This window comes from Lutra lutra, chromosome 9 (assembly GCF_902655055.1).
Source record: "Lutra lutra chromosome 9, mLutLut1.2, whole genome shotgun sequence".
NCBI lineage: Eukaryota > Metazoa > Chordata > Mammalia > Carnivora > Mustelidae > Lutra > Lutra lutra.
Window position 1 is genome coordinate 121,912,619 of NC_062286.1, and position 18,481 is coordinate 121,931,099.

The following is an 18,481-nucleotide window of genomic DNA, read 5'->3' on the forward strand; positions in this document are numbered from 1 at the left end:
GACCGGAAGGATGAGTGTGGCCTCTGCCTCATCCAGTCTCTCCCCACAGACTAAGGTGGGCAGGCTCTCCAGATCGCAGCCCCAGGCCAACTGCAAAGAATCAGGGAGAGCCCGGACAGGGTCTCTCTACCCAGGGAACTCCTGCTCACCCACCCACTCCCTACCCACAAGTGCATCTCTGTCCATCCCCCCTACACATCCTCCCAGCGATCCATGAGGTCAGCCTGCAGGAAGCAGCCTCTCAGAGGCGGACCCACTCCTTGAAATGGATTAGTTCCCAGGAATCCTGGGGGAATTGGCCAGGAAGAGTCTCTTGGTCCATTCTGGGCCAGAGGACCAAACATGAGCTCACGCTACCGCTAATAATAGCGAGACCTCGCAGGGCAGCGCGGGGCTTCACAGTTTACGAAGACTTTCCATCTGAATCATCTCATGGGTCGTCACAGAAACCCCATGGACACACAGGACCGGAATCACCACCTCTGTTCTAGAGACGAAGAACTGCACAGGAGCACAGGGAAGGTGGGCTATGCCCAAAGTCACACGGAGAGACCTCCAAGCAGGACTCAGATTGCAGACTTCAGACTCTTCCATCTGCACCAGAATTCAGGGAGCCCATGAACTTGGATGGGAAGAGGGAAAAAAAAAAAAAAAAAGCATATCTTAATTTTCACCAACCTCTAACTAAGAATTCACATTTCCTCCCAACCTGGACAAGTCACAGGTGTATCAGCAGTACCTGAGAGTTTGGCACAAAGAGAAACCAGCGGTATTTTCACATCACATAACAGCTGCAGAAATCTCAACACGGTTTTCATCCTCATCTGTACTTTGAAATTATACTAGTCACCAAACCTGATGAGTTAATAAACACATATATTACTATATCATAATTCAGAAATATGGTTTGGTAACTATATTTCAGTATATCCGGTTTCCTTTGTGTTTGAGACATTTAAAAACATTATTCTGAGAATTATTCTCAGCAGAGAACGTCCACGGCACAAAATAAGATGGAGCCTGTGTTCCTTCTAGAGTTGCCGTCTCTGTGGGTCTGGGTCGCCACCCCCAACCCTCTCTCTTCTCCATCGGGCCACAAAGCTAGAGAAGCAAAGCGCCACTTTCAAGCCACATTTTAAAAATTTATTCTTATTTTTTAATTTTTTAAACATTTTGTTTACTCATTTGAGAGAGACAGAGCAGGGGGAGGGGAAGAGGAAGAAGAAGAATCCCCACTGAGCAGAGAGCCCCAGATGGGGCTTGATCCCAGGATCCTGGGATCATGACCTGAGCCAAAGTCAGATGCTTCACCAACTGCGCCACCCAGGTGCCCTGTCAAGCCACATTTTAAAAGCAGGAAATAATGCTTTCTCAAGAAACCCATACATGTATAAGATGATGAATCTTTGTATGATGAGGACAGAATGGGGGAGTTTAGGTTTGGGGCCCACAGGAACACTTGCACATGACAATGATTCCCGATGCTTGGGTCTGATGGAATTGGTCTGGAGGAGGAGACGGTGAGGTCTCCTGACCTGCAGGACTGGAGATGAAAAAGTGACCAAACTCAAGGCCCCTCTGCAGAAACATACAAGTGGTGATGGCTGGGAACTACCAGCCAGCCCTGAGCAAAAGGGGAGGGAACCAGGAGCACAGAAGGTTCCTGAAGGCAGGAGGTCACCTCTTACCAGCCACTGAGGAAGAAACCATACCAGGGCAGAGGTCCCCCATCTACCTCCCACCCAAGAGAGTCAGCCCTCGTAAGGCTAGGGTGGATGCCTGTTCACCCAGCACCCCCAGGGAGCAGGGATATGAGCCCTGCAGACCACCCTTGTACACCAAGACTGAGTCCGGAGCAGGGGGGCAGCATCTCAGCCCCACCAGCTCCCACAGGGGCTCTGTACTGCCTAGACCTTCTTCCACTGTCTGTCTCCCACCTCCACACCCCTCCACCTCAAATGCCACATCCACCAAGAAGCTCCCTGGCTGCCCCAGGGCACAGCCTTTTTGTATGAACAATTATTGAGTCTCTATAGTAAGTCAGATTCATCACCAAATCATTGAATTTAACTCTTGGGATGGCCACTGTTCTCTCCACTAATCTGTTCTCCACTTAGTACATGGAGGGTTTTTGGTTTTTTTAACCATGTTACTCCCCTGTTTAAAACTCTCCAAGGATCACTAAAATTTGGAAATGAGCCAAACAACCCTCAGCAAGTAGATAGAGACATGGTGGCCCATCCACGTGTGGGAATACTACGCAGCAATGAAAACAAACGAATGGTGGAGACCCGCAAACACTGGGGCCCAGGTGCAAACGTATTCTGCCAAGTGAAGAAAGCCAGACTCAGCAGGCCCCTGGAGGATCCCCTTTATATGACATCTGGAAAGAGCAAGACTGGGGCGCCTGGGTGGCTCAGTCATTAAGTGTCTGCCTTCGGCTCAGGTCATGCATGGTCCCAGGGTCTTGGGATTGAGCCGCACATTGGGCTCCTTGCTCAGCGGGAAGCCTGATTCTCCCTCTCCAGCTCCCCTGTGCTTGTGTTCCCTCTCTCACTATCTCTCTGTCATAAATAGATTTTTAAAATCTTTAAAAAAGGGGGGGGAGCAGGAGGAGTTTTTGGGGGGCAATGGGACCATTCCACATCTCGACTGTGGTGGTGACTACAGAATTGTAAGCCTCTGCCAAAACTCACTTTACTGCATGTCTATCACCTGACCTAACAGCAAGACTAAAACCCAACCCCTGCCCACCTCCCCACCTCTACCTCCCCGCACTGGCTGTTCCCCCAGCAATCACCTCACCTGTCCCACCACTAAGCCTCTGCCCCTGCCCGTCCCTCTGCCTGGACTTCTGTCCCTGTATCTTGGTGCCCCTGGCTCCCCTCATGCATGAAGCCTCCACATAAATTCCTCCTCTCCAGAGAAGTCTTCCAGACCCCTCTAGGCCCACTGTGTTCATTCCAAACCTGTTTCTTTCATGGGACAAGTCACAGGCTTATCTGTGATCTTAATTATTTTACTTATTGATCTGTTTGCTTATGGAATGTCGGTCTCTACCACTAAGAGGTGAGCTTCAGGAGGAGAGAGCCTAGCCCAGTGCCTGGCACACAAAGGGATCAGCTCAGTAAGGAGCTGCCTAATTAATAAAGGGGTCCTAAGACAGGAAGATTCCTTCCTTTTCCAGTCCCCTGCAGAAAAATCACCTCCAGTCAGCGCTGCTGTGTTTATTTTTTTTTAATGTATATTTTTTAAGATTTTATTTATTCATTTGACAGAGAGAGAGATCACAAGTAGGCAGAGAGGCAGGCAGAGAGAGAGGAGGAAGCAGACTCCCTGCTGAACAGAGAGCTCGATGCAGGGCTCGATCCCAGGACCCTGAGATCATGACCTGAGCTGAAGGCAGAGGCTTAACCCACTGAGCCACCCAGGCGCCCCTGCGCTGCTGTGTTTAAATCTAATTCTGTGATTCTGCGAAGCTAATGCCCATGGAGGCTTCGGAGCTATTGGTGGGCCTCAAATCCTGGCCTATCAAGCCCCAGACTGCATTCCCAAGTATGTCGCTTCCTCCCCAGGTTCCAGGGACCTGACCTGCCGACAGGCAGGCAGACCCAGGAAGAATGACAGAGCTGAGCTGAAGGATCCAGAACTTTCCATCTGTGAGACAGCAACCATTGCAGGAAGGGACAGGAGCCTTTGCCTGGCCCGCCTTCTCCCCACACAGCCCTGGCCACCACGGTACCTCCCTCAGGCGAAAGCCCAGGCTGCCTGCCGTCTGCCACCCTGGCTCTGGCCTTGGGCACTCACCCCAGCCCGGAAGGGTGACCTGCAGGGTGGGCCAACAGTGGCCACAGAGGCGGCATGCCAGCCCCCTGAGGGGCTAGGGCAGCCATCTGCTATCCCTTCTGTCCATCCCCCAGGTCTGTCAAGGCTCCAGATGAGATCATTGCAGTTGGACCCCAAGGAGGGCAGAAGGCTCTGCAAAGCTGCACTTCCCTCCCCATTCAAAACAAAAGACTCCAGGAGTAGCAAGGGGTGGTGGGTTGGGGCAGAAAAGGCAGGGACACTGAGTCCCAGAGAGGGATTAGGGACAATCACATGCTCTTCCCCTGCCTCCAAAGATCCAGAATCAAGCAGAGAGGGACTCCGGGCTCCTGCCTCCCAGCCCAGAGCTCAGTGCAGCTTAGCCTCCTTGGGTGAAAGCAGGGCTCTAGTTTGGGGACAATCAGAGACAAAGGTCCTAGCGAAGGGCCAGGACACCCAATCAGGTATGGCCATGCCACACAATGCCCCTGCTCCAGCTGGCACAGAGGCTACCTGGTGACCCACATGGTCATGAGGGAAGACAAGGGTCTTGGACTTGCCCCTGCAACACCAATAAATCGTAACAGGCAAGAGTACTCTCTCCGTCCCAGGCACAGGCTGGACAGCACCCACTGCCCCACTGTATCCCCAACCCCACCACTGATCGGCGAGGAACCAAGGTCAAACAGGTCAACAATGTTGCTCAAGGTCATATGCTAAGTGGCACAGCCAGGAGTCAAGTCCAGTTTGAGCTCTTGTAAACTCGACTAGACAAGTCTCTATAATGGGGCCACAGTTAATCTTTACAAGGGTTTACCTTGTGCCTGAACCTGGCTGAACTCTGCACAAGTGTCCGCTATCTCAGCTTAACAACAGTCTCCTGTCACAGGTGCCCATTTTACCAATAATCAAACAGAGGGTCAAGGAGATGAAGGCTCCACAGCCAATCTGGAGTGTGCCTCCCAAAACCTGGCACAGCTCTGCCCATGAGACCAGACACAGGTGGGGGGTGGGGGTGAGAAGACATGAGCGCGCGCGTGTGCACATTTGGGGTGAGAAGACACCCAGAGAGCACTGCCCACCAAGGCTGGGCCTGGCTTGCCACTGGCCCATTCCAGGCCTCCCCCAAGAGAACACAGCCTCCAGGGGGGCTGCTCACAGTGGGAGTGCCTGACGGTGTCCCTCTCGTCCTTTCTGTGTGAACAGGAAGGAAGGCAGCATTCAGATCTGGATCTGTTTAAAACATCTTCCAAATGGCCTCTGGGCTGCAGCCAAATCTCAAAGCAGGGAGAGAAGAGGGCTTGGAGGTCTCTGGGGAGGGAGAGAGAGAGGCTGGAGAGAGGCAAGGAAGTGGCTCCAGTATATCCCAGCATCTCACACCTTGGAGCCTTTGCTTGTGCCTTCCCCCTGCCAGGCGCCCTTCAAGGAGCCCCACCAGACGCCCGCCCTTCTGCCTCTTGGCATCTCCAGGCTGTGTGACCTCTGCCAAACCCTTCCACCTCTCTGAGCCTCAGTGTACACCTATGTAAAAGGAAGGAGCTAGGTCCCACCCAGGTAAGGCAGAGCATACAGGGCTGACACACAACCTGTAATTACCCAATGAATAATCTAATTACTGTTGAGGTTAATGTCCCCAAGGAGCCCACAGAAAGTTCCAGGTCCTCTAACACAGGAGCCAGGCCTGCAGCTGAATGAGCATGAGCGCGGGGGGGGGGGGGGGGGGGGGGAGCGGGGGGGGGCAACAAGGACTATGAGGACATGACAGGGACCAAGGGAAAGGGGAAAGGGGAGGGAAGTGCAAGCACCAAGGCCCCTGAGGGCAGGAAGAGCACAGGGACTGAGGGCCCGGTGTGAGGAACACAAGGGAGCTTGCATGGAACAGGGGTGAGGTGAGGCTGAGGGAGGCAGAACCACACAGGCTGCCCAGGCACTTGGCCAAGGCCAAGGAGGAGAGAGGCTGATGCAATTGACCCAGAAGATCCCGAGCAGATCTGGGCCAAACCAGCATAAAGCTGCTTTGCCGGGCCGGCCTGGCTGTGGGATCCCAGACTATTTTCCACTGGAGCCTGTGCTGCTCTCTGTGGCCCAGGCAACAGAAGATGATTCACCCAGGTCTTAGCATGAGAGACCCCAGAGGCGCCCTCCCCCAGCAAAGGGGTATCCCCAGATTACAGTGTCTGTATCTGGCCATTTGGAGAAGACTGACAGGGGTGAGAGGGAATGGGGGGATGCACCGGGAGAATTGTGTTTGGGGATGCCCATGATGCAATTCAGCTCCACACACACTTCCCAGGCCCTTGCTCCATGCCAAGATTCACACCCGGATCCAGGCACAACGTTGGCCACCAAGGACCCAGGGCTCACAGGCACTCAGACCTGAGCCTGCCAATAAGGGAGGAGGGGGGACAGCTGTTGAGCCCCTGCACTGAGACAGGCCCCCACTAATCCTTACCTAAGTGCTTCCACCTATTTAATGCTCACAGCAACTCTGGCAGGGCCGAGCACTGTCAGCATCCCCCATTAACAGAAGACAGAGTCTCCTAAAGGGGGAGGCTCACAGAGGAAAAGGCAGAGCCAGGATTCAAGCCTCGGACAGCTTGTCTCTAAGCACCATGGGCTAGGAGAAGGGCAAGCCTGGGCTGCTGCTCCCACCTTGTCTGACTTCCTGCAATTCCTCAGGGAGGCCAGTGTTACCTACCTGCTCAGAATACAGAAACCGTGCTGACCTGGGGGCCTCCAGGGAAGGCCAGGGTCAGCCTGTCCCAGAACACCCTGGAGTCTCTAGCTCTTTCCCTACCCCAGCTCCAAGTTCCTTCTGGCACCAGCAGGCAGAGAATATGACCACAGATGAGGTCATGTGCATGGACTATGAGGGGAATGACCTTAGTAATAACCTTGGCTGCTGATCAAGGCCCTGCCTGGAGCTTAGCCGAGTCCCTCCCCCAGGGAACTCCCTCTTCCCCAGAGGCTACACAGGATGTGGGGCTCCTTCCCTTCCTCTGTGCCCAGGATGCTACTGGATATGCCACATACCTGAATGCTGATCCTCCCAAGTGCCCTGAAAAAAGGGATTAGATTCCCATTTTATAGACAGAAAGACTGAGGCTTGATGATGGGATTTTTCAAATGGGGATAATGCACAGGGAGGAGGTAACAAAGCAAAGTTTGTCCTTAGACCTGACCCCAAAGATGGAATTTTCCAGAAGACCACAGAGCCTTCCTTCCCTGACACCCTGAGCTCCTGTGCCTTGTGCCTGGCCCTACCGATACACACTAAGGGGTCAGCTCCTAGCCTTGCTGTATGGCCCCCTCCCAGCAAGGTGTTCACAGTGCCTCAGCTTGGTATTCAATGCCCTTCCCAAACGGGCCCAATCCCCTTACCAGCCTCTCCCTCACCACAGCCCATACCCACTATTCCCTCCAGCTTTTCTGTTTTAAGCCTGTAGACCACCTGCCTTTCATTCAATCACATGACTGAGTCAGTAAGATGTGCCCAACATTCCAGCAGCTGGGCACTGAGGCAGCCACTCAAACTAACTCCACAGCTCTAATGCCTCCTCCTCCAGGAAGTCCTCCAGGTCCCTCTTCTTCTGAGTGCCCACATCTCCTCCAACCTCCTCTATTCTGGCCTCCTTCATTGTTTCCCAGGCAAGAATGGGCACCCTTCATAGATGGGAACAGTGTAGCCCTCCACAGTCCCCAGCAAAGGGAGAGGGGAGGAGGAGGGAGATGAGGGCAAGCCGGAAATTCCAAGATTAGAAGGGAGTTGCCCTGGCCATGCTTCTCCTGTGGGCAGGCCTGACAATTGCTCCATTTCTTTCAGCCCACTGGGCCCAGGCCCAAGTGCAGGGCATCAGGGGCCTGCGGGCCTTTGGTGCAGCTTCTCCTGACTTAGTGACCTGCCAGACCAGGAGGTTACATGTTGTCAAGCCCCTGCCATACTCCTCACTCTTCCCAGCAGCCTTGTGGAATACTGAGCTTGTACACATTTGCTCCAGAGGACAGGGACCAGGATTTCCTGTGTTTCCGTGTGGATGAAATGTCACAGCCTCTCTGCATGTGTGTGTGTGCACACGTGTGTCTGGGGACTCCGGTTTGTGGGTCTCTGGTTTCCTTTGGCAAATGCCGCAGGCCTGATGAGTGAGGGCTCTCTGCTCATGTCCCTGCTCATGTATCCGTAGCTGTGTGTCTTGTGCCTGTGTAAGTGTCTCCTGGGCGTGTGTGTGAGCCCCAGGTAAGCGTGCAAGGGCCTCCATTGCTCTCTTTGTGGAAGAAAGAGGGCGAGTATCCGGGTGACAAGCTTGTGTCTGGGACTGCCTGGCAGCGGCGGATCTGTGGATTTCCGTGGATGCCAGCGCCTGAGTGTAATGAGGCTGCGTGGGTTTGTGTGTGTGCCTGCATATGTATGTGTACTTCCGAGACGTCTGAGGGTGTCTTCAAGCTGTGTGTCCGTCTGGGACACAGCCAAGTGTGCCTAGGTATGTAAGATGCGTGTGTGTGTGTTTCCGAGCCAGGGGTCTCCTAGATGGTGTGTCTGTTGTGCCTCCTAGTGTGTGGGTGTGAGGAGACAGATTTGGTATCTGCACAGGTTTATGTCCTTTGGTGGGTGTATCCCGTCTACTAGATCTTGAGGTATGCTTCTGGAAGCCAACAACACACGTGTGTCACTGGATGTTTATGGGACGCATGTGTGAAGGGCTGTGGGTCTCTGAGCTAGAGCTCTGAATACGTATGTTTGTGTGTGCGAGAGAGAGCGAGCCCAGGGACATCGGCCCAGCCCCTCTGCGAGGCATGCTGGGAGCCCTGGGAGCTCCGCGGTCCCCCCAGGCCTCCCGGCAGCCGCCTCACATTTTCCGTCTCGCTGGAGCTGCCCTCCTCCCCACAACACACAGACCGCTGAGGATTCTTAAAGACCCAGCTCTCAGAGCAGCTTCTCCCAGGCTGCCTCTCAGCTACCACAGAGAGGACTGGGATTCGGGCAGGGACTGGACAGGACTCTGCTGACCATAACGACCACCCCTGCCCCCACCCAGTGACACACTCTGGGAGCTGAGAAGCACTTCACAACTTGCTCCTGGGCCAGACATCTGGCCCTGAGCCTGGTAGCCAGGAGGCTCTCAGAAAATATGGGGGGGGGGGGGAGAAAGAAAAAAAAACATGGGTTGAGTGAATAAATGAAGAAGGAATGAATGAATGAATGAATGAATGAATATAGGTTGAGTGAATGAATGCCTGAAGAAGCAGGTAAGGGAAAGGGACACAGGGACAGGCACTCATGTTAACGGTGCATTCCAGCAGAAAGGGTATGACCCTGAGGGAGGCATGCTTATCTCCCACTTTATAGAAGAAGAAACAGAGGCTCAGAGGCAGAGCCTCTCATCCAACATCACACAGCATGTAACCAGCAAATCCACGCAAGAACCCTGCTGTGTGAAAGTCAGAGGCCCAGGTTGCCTCCTGCATGGGAGAGGGAGACAGAGCCAGGAGGCGAGGGGAGCTCCCTAGGGTTTTCCAGAGAGGTTCCCAAGTACATCAGCTGTGCAATTGTGGGTATGTCACATAGCCTCTTGGTTTCTTCATCTGCCCAGCAGATCCGATGTCAGAACCCTCGACACGTGTTGCTGTGAGGAGTAAGGGCTTACTTAACCCAGAGCCTGAGGCATTGGGAGTGATCCATGGGGGACAGCGTTCATAAGCCCAGAGCCACATAAGTCCAGGGATCAGTGGTCTGGGGGTCCCCAGGCTGGCTCTCCCATTCTAGCACCCTGGGCTCCAGCCTAAGCATTAACTAACCCTTCAGGCTGGATTCAGAGCCCCATCATTTCCTCCAGGACCTCAGATTCCCTTCATCCAATCACGTGCTGCACCAGTGCAGGATACACTCACATCCAGGCATGCATGCACACATCCCTCTCCCCCACCTGCAGGCCCCAGCCTCAGGTCCCGGGATTCGTTCCCCTCACTTGTTCCTGACAAGTCTTAGCCTAGAGCCCACCACACAACAGGATTCCTTTCAGCAAGCTGTGTCCCAGATGAGATGCACTGTTAGCAGTACAAAGCTCACGGCTCCACTCATGCTGCAGAAAGAACGGGACGCAGAGGTCTGGAATCCTGGCTTGACCTGGGGCCTCCATGTACCCTACTGTAAGTGAGAACAGGGCACGGATTAGATGCTTCCTCTGGGCCCTCCTGGGTTGACAGCTGTACTTCAAACACTCACACCTAGAACCTCCGAGGAGGCAGGGGGTAGGGGGGACATGTGGGGGGGCACAGCATGGAATCTGATCACACCCTCCTGTCCTCCCTGAAACAGCTCCTGATTTATTACCATCTCAGAGATACAGGGATTCACCTTCCTGGCTTTTCCCCACTTCCCCAAGAATGAAGACACAGACATCCTATATGTTCATGGGCTGACAATGACAACAATTCCCCCCAAGAGATGTGGATTTCACTGCTTCTAGAATGTCCTCTTGTCTCTTCATACCTCCCTGATTCCTGAAAACAATCTTATGAAGCTGCCCGGGTAGGTTCCATCATCTTCATTAAAGAAGAAAAGGAAAAAAGGAGCTCAGAGAGGCCAAGTGACTTGCTCACGGCCACATAGTAAATGGAGAGTCGGGTGTCAAAGTCGGGTCTTTGGGCCCCAACTTTCAGATTCTTTCATCCACACTCCAATGGGTTTCCCGCATGTCCTCACCACATGGCACGTAACGGTTAGCGGTGATGGGAGCTGGAAGAGCTCAGGCCACCAGGACTTTGAAGGTCAAATGTAGTCAACGTATCTGCCCTGCAGCTAAAGCTACATCTTCGAATCCTGGAACCTCAAAAGTTCATCATCTCCAGGCTTCCTTGGTCAGAAGGGATCCTGAGGTCAGGCAGCTCGGCTGTAGCCACCACATAAATCTCCCCCTGAATGTTCCTTCTAATCACAACCACCAACATTTTGTACAGTTTACAAGCTGCTTTCCACAAACCCCAGGTCTCTGTCTAAACATGCAAGGTCATCCAGCTTTTGTTTGAACAGCTCAAGTGACAGCGAGCTCACTCCCTTCCCTGCAGCAGCTCCTCTCTCTGACTGGGAGGCAGCTGCCCCATTCACTCCTTCCCCACTTGGGCCCCTGGGCAGGCCTCATGCAACAGGAGATCTGCCACCACCCGTGAGGCCTTCCTTCCCCAGCTGACGGTTCCAGGGCCCCCACGCCTGGGAGGTGAGCCCAAGCAGGGCCCCACCGGACTTGAGACTTAACCCAGGAGGCATGAAACCTACAGGGGACGTACTGGGGATCTGGAGTCCTTCTCCTGGTAATTCAGTATCTGCATCTGGGTAGCAAAGAGGCCCAGAGGGGCAGGAAACACGTCAAGAGTGTAATACACTCTTGGGGCGCCTGGGTGGCTCAGTGGGTTAAAGCCTCTGCCTTTGGCTCAGGTCATGATCCCAGGCCCACATCGGGCTTTCTGCTCAGCAGGGAGCCTGCTTCCCTCTCACTCTCTGCCTGCCTCTCTGCCTACTTGTGATCTCTGTCAAATAATTAAATAAAAAAATTAAAAAATTTTTTAAAAAAGAGTGTAATACACTCTTACTCCAAGCCCTGGCTGTCAGGAGATCCGGCTCAGGGACCCAGGCAAGTCCCTTCCTCTCTTTGGCCACGGTTTACCCATCGGTAGAATAAACAAAACACCTCCTGTAACAGCCCCTATCCTTATGGTCCACATCCCCAGCCTCTAGACTTTCACCTCACCTCTATGAGATGTGGTGGCTGGGTCAAAGCTCTAAACAAGTTAAGGGACCCACCCAAGTGCACACAGCGAGAACCACATGATCTGGCCCAGCTCACCTCTCCATCCAACCTCCTTCCTCTCTCCAGTCTCCACGCTGTCCTTCAAAATCAACATGCTTTTTCCCACTTCCCTCAGCCTCTGGAATGTTCTTAGTCCAGCTTCTAATGGGCTGGCGGCATGTTATCCTCCAGGCCATGGTCTCCCCAGCCCCACCTGTGTGCTCTCTCTGCACACGCTATCGTTCTTCGCTCTTATCCTGATCTGTGCTGTGATTTACTGTACTGCTATTGTTAAATCCCAGTCACCCCCCCACTAGACCCAGAGCTCCGTGAATGTAGACACGTCATCCCTGTCCACAGCTGTATCTCGGATCTGCACTAGGGCCCCGTACACACTTGGTGCTAAATAAATAGGGAAAGAATGAATGAGAGGCCAGAAGAGTCAGGCCCGCTTCGGGTGGGGAGGAAGCTATTCTGCCGCCCAGAGAACCCACAGAGAATATGACAGGTGCCTGTGGAAATGTGTCCCCTCCCGCTGGAGAGCAGCCGGGATCACAACCGCCCTCATCGGAGGCTCACTCCACGCCAGGCACTCTAGTGGTGTTTATACACACCATCTCCTTTAACCTTTAAGGTTGGAAGAAGCATGATGGACCTTTTTACAATGAGGAAACTGAGGTCTGGAGACAGTAAGTCGCTTGCCCAAGACCACACAGCCAGGAAGCTAGACCCCAAATCCCCTCTAGATGCACAGCCGGGCCTCGGCCCCTGGAGACCTTGGGCTCAACCCCCAGCCTCTGGGGACTACTGTCCATCTTAACAGTCACCACTGGCCCAGGTGGGCTCCAAAGCTCTGCCCGATAACTTCGTGGAATGGACAGGAGCCCACAAGGGTTGGTGCACGAGGAGACCTTGAAGCAAAGCTCCAGGGCCCACCTCCCCTGCCAGGATGAAGAGTGTGGGCCAGGAGGTCTAAGTTCAGTGCAGATCCGGCAGCCAGGGCCAGAAGCAGTCAGGGCACCAAGAGGGCAGGGCCAGGCCTCTTTCTGGCTTGTCTCTGTCCTCCCACCCACCCCCGACGTGGCCTCTCCTCACCCTGGGCTTCTGAAGACTGTGGGCTTCTGAAGACTGTGAGCGCTGACTGAGCCTTCAATTGTCAGCCGTGAATGGGGCCTTTGGGAAGACCCACCCACCCATTTAACAGATGAGGAAGCTGAGACCTAACTTGGGGTAAGATCAGAGGCTGAAGGGATGGATTATGCTGATTCAGACAAACTCTGTCTTTTTATTGTGCAAACATTTCCCCGAGCGCATGATGGAGAGGAGATTCTGGGGGAAAATCAGGAGGGAGAGACAGTTGAGCAAGACCCCAAAAGTCTCACGAGAGGGAAACCTACTTGGCCAGAAGAGCCGCAGTGCAAAGCTAAGTGCCGGCAGGCAGACATCAATCAGCAGAAGGGTGTTAACTCTGGGGCTCTCAGCCAGGGTACTCTGGGGTGCTGTGCCAGGCCATCAACGGACAAGAGTGGCAGGTAGCACTGCGGCCTCTTCCAAAACCATGCCCAGCCAGTGCTAGGAGAGCCCACGAAGCTATCAGTCTCCCCAGCCACGGCCAGTACGTGAGCACTGGATTGCCTGTGGAGCGGCTGGGGACCAGGCAGTGGGCAGGCAGAGACTGGCCAGTCCCCAGTAGGTGCTCATGTCCCCCGAGAGGATGAAGGCAAGACGGGTCTGCTCTCCAGGGAAGGTCTCAGGTCCCCAAGATGCCCAGAAGGAATGCCCCTTTTTCAGACAGACAGGTTCCCTCCTCTCACCGGGAGCACAGGAAGGACAAGGGCTCTGGTTATGGGGTGCCGGTGGGACTGCTGTGTGCACAGGGCAGAAGAGAACAGAAGACAACATCCTGGGATTGATTTAGGAAGCGGCCCCTGAACCAGTTCTCCCACGACATCATCCTTCCAGGCTGTGGAACCGTTACACTGGGCGGAAGTCGGACGCTAGCCAAGGGGATGTTCCCAGATGTCATGCTTTCAAACAGGACCCGCCCTGAAAGACAGGCGGGGACAGGCCTGCACCAAGGAAAGCCCTGGGTGAAGACTCAGCACGGTGTTCCAGCCTCTCCTTGGCAGGGGACAGCCACAGGTTTCCCCGGCAAAAGTGCACTCCAATCCCTGTCCCCCAAAAAGAGAGCCACCAAAGGCCTGACCCCTAGCAGGGGGTGAGGGGGCACTTCTAAGAAGCTTAAGGACAGGCTCCAAACCCTCACTGACTCCCCACACCCCATCCCAAGTAATGCAGCTAGGCATCTTCCAAAGCAGTTTTCTCCAGACTCCCTCCCTCCAAAATCAGGGCCCTCTGGCCCCTCTCCTCAACTGGGTACCTCTTCAGGGAGACGGTTTCCCAAATAAAAAGGGAGGCAGGATGTGTGGGAGCTCTACGTCGACCTCAGGGTGGTCCCCGAGGATTTAGGCCCCCTTTCCCAGCTCCTTCCGTGGCGCCGTGAGCCGGCTAGTGCCTCAGGCCCCTGGGGCCGCCACAACTCGCGTCTCCCGCGGCCTCCCGCTGCCCCATCGGAGCCCCCACCTTGAGATAGTCGTTCTCCGAGCGCAGCTCCTCCAGCTCTCGCACGAAGCCGCCGGGCCCGCAGTCCAGCATCTCCTCGGTGAGGTCGGAGAAGGCGAGCGAGGCACTGAGGGGCAGGCGGCTGCTACCCACCGACGACGCTGCCGCCGACGGCTCATCTGGGGAGGCGGGCGGCCTTGGGGGCTGCTGTGCGGGCGGCGCGGGCTGGGGAGGCTGCCCCGTGCGGGCCCCCGCCGGGCCCCCGGCCGCCGACTCGGCGTCGCTGCTCAGCGCCAGCTCCAGGCCCAGCAAGCGGGCCTCCTCCGACGCGCAGTCCGACACCTCAGAGCTGCTGTCGGTGAGGCTGGGCGGTGGGGGCGGCGGTCGCGGCCCGGTGCCGGGGCGCGGGCGGCCCTTGGCACGAACCCCGGTGCGGACCCCGGCCACCCGCGTCCCCGCGCTCCGCGCCCCGGGCGCCACCGCGCGCCCCTTCTTGTCCGGCCGCGCGGAGGACGCGGCGCTGCAGGCGGCTGCAGCGCCCGGGCCTGGGCCGCGGCGGCCCTTGGCCAGAGACCAGCCGGCCACGTCCTTGGGCCGGGCCGGCGACGGCGCGCGGTGGCTCTTCTTCCTCTCCGGGGCGGGCACGGGCGGGGGACCGCAGCCCCGGGCTGGGGGCTCCCCCGCCGGCACCTCCATCGCGGCCTCCCTCGGCCTCAGCGAGCGGTGCACATGGCCCGGGCCTGCCCGGCCTCCGCGCTCCTGGGGAGGGTCCCGGCGCCGCTCCGGCCGCTCCGGCGGCGGCTCCTCTCGGCCCACCTCAGCCGCGGGACTGCGCTCCCGCCCGGACCCCCGCCGCACAGGCTCTCCGCTGCCCTGGGCTCGGAGAGAGCGGCCCGACCGCCTCCAGGCGCCCCGGCTGCGGCTGCGGCTCCGCCCGGCGCCCGCCCCCTCGGCCTCGCCGCGCCCCCGGAGCGCGCCCGGGCCTCGACTGCCTGCGCGCCGGTCGCTCCCCCGGGCTCCGAGTCCGACTGCGGCCCGGGCCCCGGCTCCGCCCGGCGCGGCCCGCCCCCCGCGCAGCCCCGCCAGCTCCCCGCCCCGCCGCCTCGACTCGGGGGCGCGCGGCTCCGTGAACAAAAGGCGGACGCGGCGGGAGCGGTAGGGAGGGACACAGGCGGCGAGCGAGGGAGGGATCTGCGAGGCAACAGCGACCCCCTCGAGGGTCAGGCAGGCCGGGGCTGCCGCGGCTCCCGCTCTCTCCTGCTCCGCCCCGCCGCCGCCCCCTCCCCTGCCGGCCAGCGGAACGCACCCAGCCGACGCTCCCCTCTGCCCAGCGTCCGGGCAGGGGCCGCGGGAGCGGCGAGCGAGGGGACTCGGAGGCAGAGGCCGAGCCGACCTCAGACCGCAGGAGCCAGCATCCATATACACCGCCGGTGCCTCGCCCCTCGCGGCCGTGCGGAGCGTGCGCAAACTCCGCCCCCCTTAACCTTGCAAAGCAAGACCAATTATCCCATAGTACAGATGCATAAACTGAAGCCGAGGGAAGGTAAGCGATTAGCCCAAAGTCAATGGCCCAGCGGGGTTGGAGCCCAAACCTCACACTTCCAGGGCGTCCTCTCTGGTTCAGCTAGCTCGGCCTCCCTCTCACAGGCGTAGGGACCGTGGAGCCCTAGGTGCATGCCCAGCTCTGCACACCTCCGCGGGCTGGGATCTCCGGCATACTCCCTCCAACCCCAACCCGGTTTCAGGCTCTGCATAGTTAAAACGGGGGTGGCCCATTATGAGGTGTCAGGCCGGCCATGCTTTGGGAGTAGATTCTGACCCCCGGAGGGGGCTGGCGCAGACTAAAGACAATTGTCCTGATCCCCACACGTTCCGTCCCCTGAGCAACCCCAGACTGCCCAGAGCCCTGGCTCTGGTGGGTTTCCGTTCTCTCCTTGCAGGGCTGTGCTTCTCTGGCTCTGCTGTGGATTTTCGCGTGTCTGTCACACCTTCCCCTCCTCCGTCCCCTCCCCCGCTCCCTGCTGCTGCTCTCCTCCCCGTCACCTAGCCACCGCCATACAGAGTCGGTTTTAAGTTCTTTGGCTGCCCCACGAGTGGGCACCCATCCTCAGCGCGGCACCACGTTGTCCCCTGGGAAGGGCTGCAGGGTTATGTTTACCCTTCTGCACCTGCTTCTCTCCCATACCCGGCCCCGTTCCTACCCCTCCCCTTTTCATCCACTGGACCCTTTGCTCCTTCCTCCTCTCCCCCCCCCCCCCCCAGGCCTGTTTCTTCTCTTCCTCCTGCCCTTGACAATTGGTTGACACCAGGTCTGCTTCTTCATGTCTTTCCCACCTCTCTCGCAGCAGAGAATTCTGGGGTGCACCTTCTCACCTGAGACATGGCTTCGTCCTGATCTAGGTGTGTCCAGGTGTGTGAGTGCCCCTCCACCCTCAGAATTTTCCCCCAGGCGCCCCCACAGAGCCCTGTGGAGCAGAGCCACTTAGCAAGTTCTCCCCAAAGCCTTCTTTCCGGGCATTCAGAACCCATCCTGGCATAGCACAGCTCCCCTGTTCCCCCAACCATCCACTCGCCTAGTCCAGAGGCACCAGGTAGAACAATGAGTGGACTTGTCACGGTGCCTTCCTGACCTCGTGAAGCATCCAGTATAGGAAGGAGATGGGCCACCGCAGATTCACTACAAATGAGGTAGAGTTGGGGCGCCTGGGTGGCTCAGTGGGTTAAGCCTCTGCTTTCGGCTCAGGTCATGATCCCAGGGTCCTGGGATCTAGCACCGCATCGGGCTTTCTGCTCATTAGGGAGTCTGCTTCCCCCTCTCTCTGACTACTGCTCTGCCTGCTTGTAATTTTTCTCTCTATCAAATAAATAAATGAAATCTTTTTTTTAAAAATGAAGTAGGGTTGTGTGGCATGGGGGCAAGGGCCAGAGCAAGCCTTCCCACCTCCTGTGCCCCCGAGTCCCCACCTGATTTAGTCTGATGTAGCAGATGACAGAGTCCTTCTAGCTCTGATGTCCCCATTTCTTGTAGACTGGTACAGAGAATGCTAGTGAGTTCTCAGAAATGGTTTACCTTCTCTGTGTTTCGGTTTCTCCTCTATGCAGAATGTGGGCTTGGAGAGGCGGGATGGTGTGAATCCAGGCAGGGGACATGCTAGTCCAGGCCAGCTCAGCCATTCCTAACAAACCCATGGCCATACTTGTGGTCCTGAGAGTACAGTGACTTCAATCTTCCCACTTGGACCTGGGTGTGAGTCCTGGCTTTACCATACATTTTGCCTGGGTCCCAACAGTCATGGCCCAGAGTGGGGGGAATCTGAGGGCTCTTCCTGCTCTGAGGGTCTTTGGGTTGGGGGAGCCATGAATCTACAGCGTTGCCCCAGGAGAGCAGCAAGACCCTGGTGGGGTGAAGTCCAAGGTTGGGGGTGGGGGCTCCTATGCAGAGGGGGTCTAGACTCAGGCTCAGTTCAGACCAGGGAAACTACAGAAGGAATGAGACTTGCTGGGAGTTTAGAATTGGTTACATGCAGACAGGGAGGCTGTCTGCAGCTTCCTGACCCTTGGGCACTCACTTAGGCTAGGCTCTGCGCTCAACCCTTCAGTAGAGGATCTCGGGAAGGTTAGGAGCTTCTTTCTCTTCTTTTCTTTAGTTTAATTTATTTATTGACAGAGAGAGAGCACGTGCACACACACAAGCAGGGGGAGCATGAGGAGAGGGAGAAGCAGGCTCTCCCCTGAGCAGGGTGCCTGATACGGGGCTCAGTCCCAGGACCTTGGGATCATGACCTGAGCTGAAGGCAGATGCTTCACCAACAGGGCCACCCAGATGCCCAAGCTTAGGAGCCCCTTGTACTTGACTGTATTTTCCAAAGAGAGGTACAACAATATACAACTCATCCCAATCATTCTTTTTAGAGTGTGGTATTGACACTCTTCCCGTTGAGGGACGGGATCTATATCCCTTACCTTTGAACCTCAGTAGGCCTTTGTGACTGCCTCCACCAACAGACAGTGGCAAGTGATGCTGTGACTTCCAAGGCTAGCTCATAAAAAGCTCTTCAGGGGTGCCTGGGTGGCTCAGTGTTAACCCACTGCCTCTGCCTTTGGCTCAAGTCACGATCTCAGGGTCCTGGGGTCGAGCCCCGAATCAGGCTCTCTGCTCAGCAGGGAGACTGCTTCCCTTCCTCTCTCTTTGCCTCTCTGTTTACTTGTGATCTCTGTCTGTCAAATAAGTAAATAAAATCTTAAAAAAAAAAAAAAAAAGCTCTTCAGCGCTCTCTCGTGTGCTCCTGAGCTCTCTCTCTTAATCCACTCACCTTAGAACCCAGCCACTGTGT

At 56.3% G+C, this 18,481-nt stretch overlaps 1 protein-coding gene across 1 annotated transcript in view; it reads right to left on the reverse strand.

Annotated features, from left to right (window-relative positions):
* SOGA1 (suppressor of glucose, autophagy associated 1) overlaps nucleotides 1–15,209 on the reverse strand; it is a 67,910-nt gene extending 52,701 nt beyond the window's left edge. The window contains 1 exon segment of the mRNA XM_047744125.1: nucleotides 14,169–15,209. Within this exon segment, the coding sequence (XP_047600081.1) occupies nucleotides 14,169–14,843 (675 nt within the window). The 5' untranslated portion in view covers nucleotides 14,844–15,209.
* Nucleotides 15,210–18,481: the final 3,272 nt, after the last annotated feature.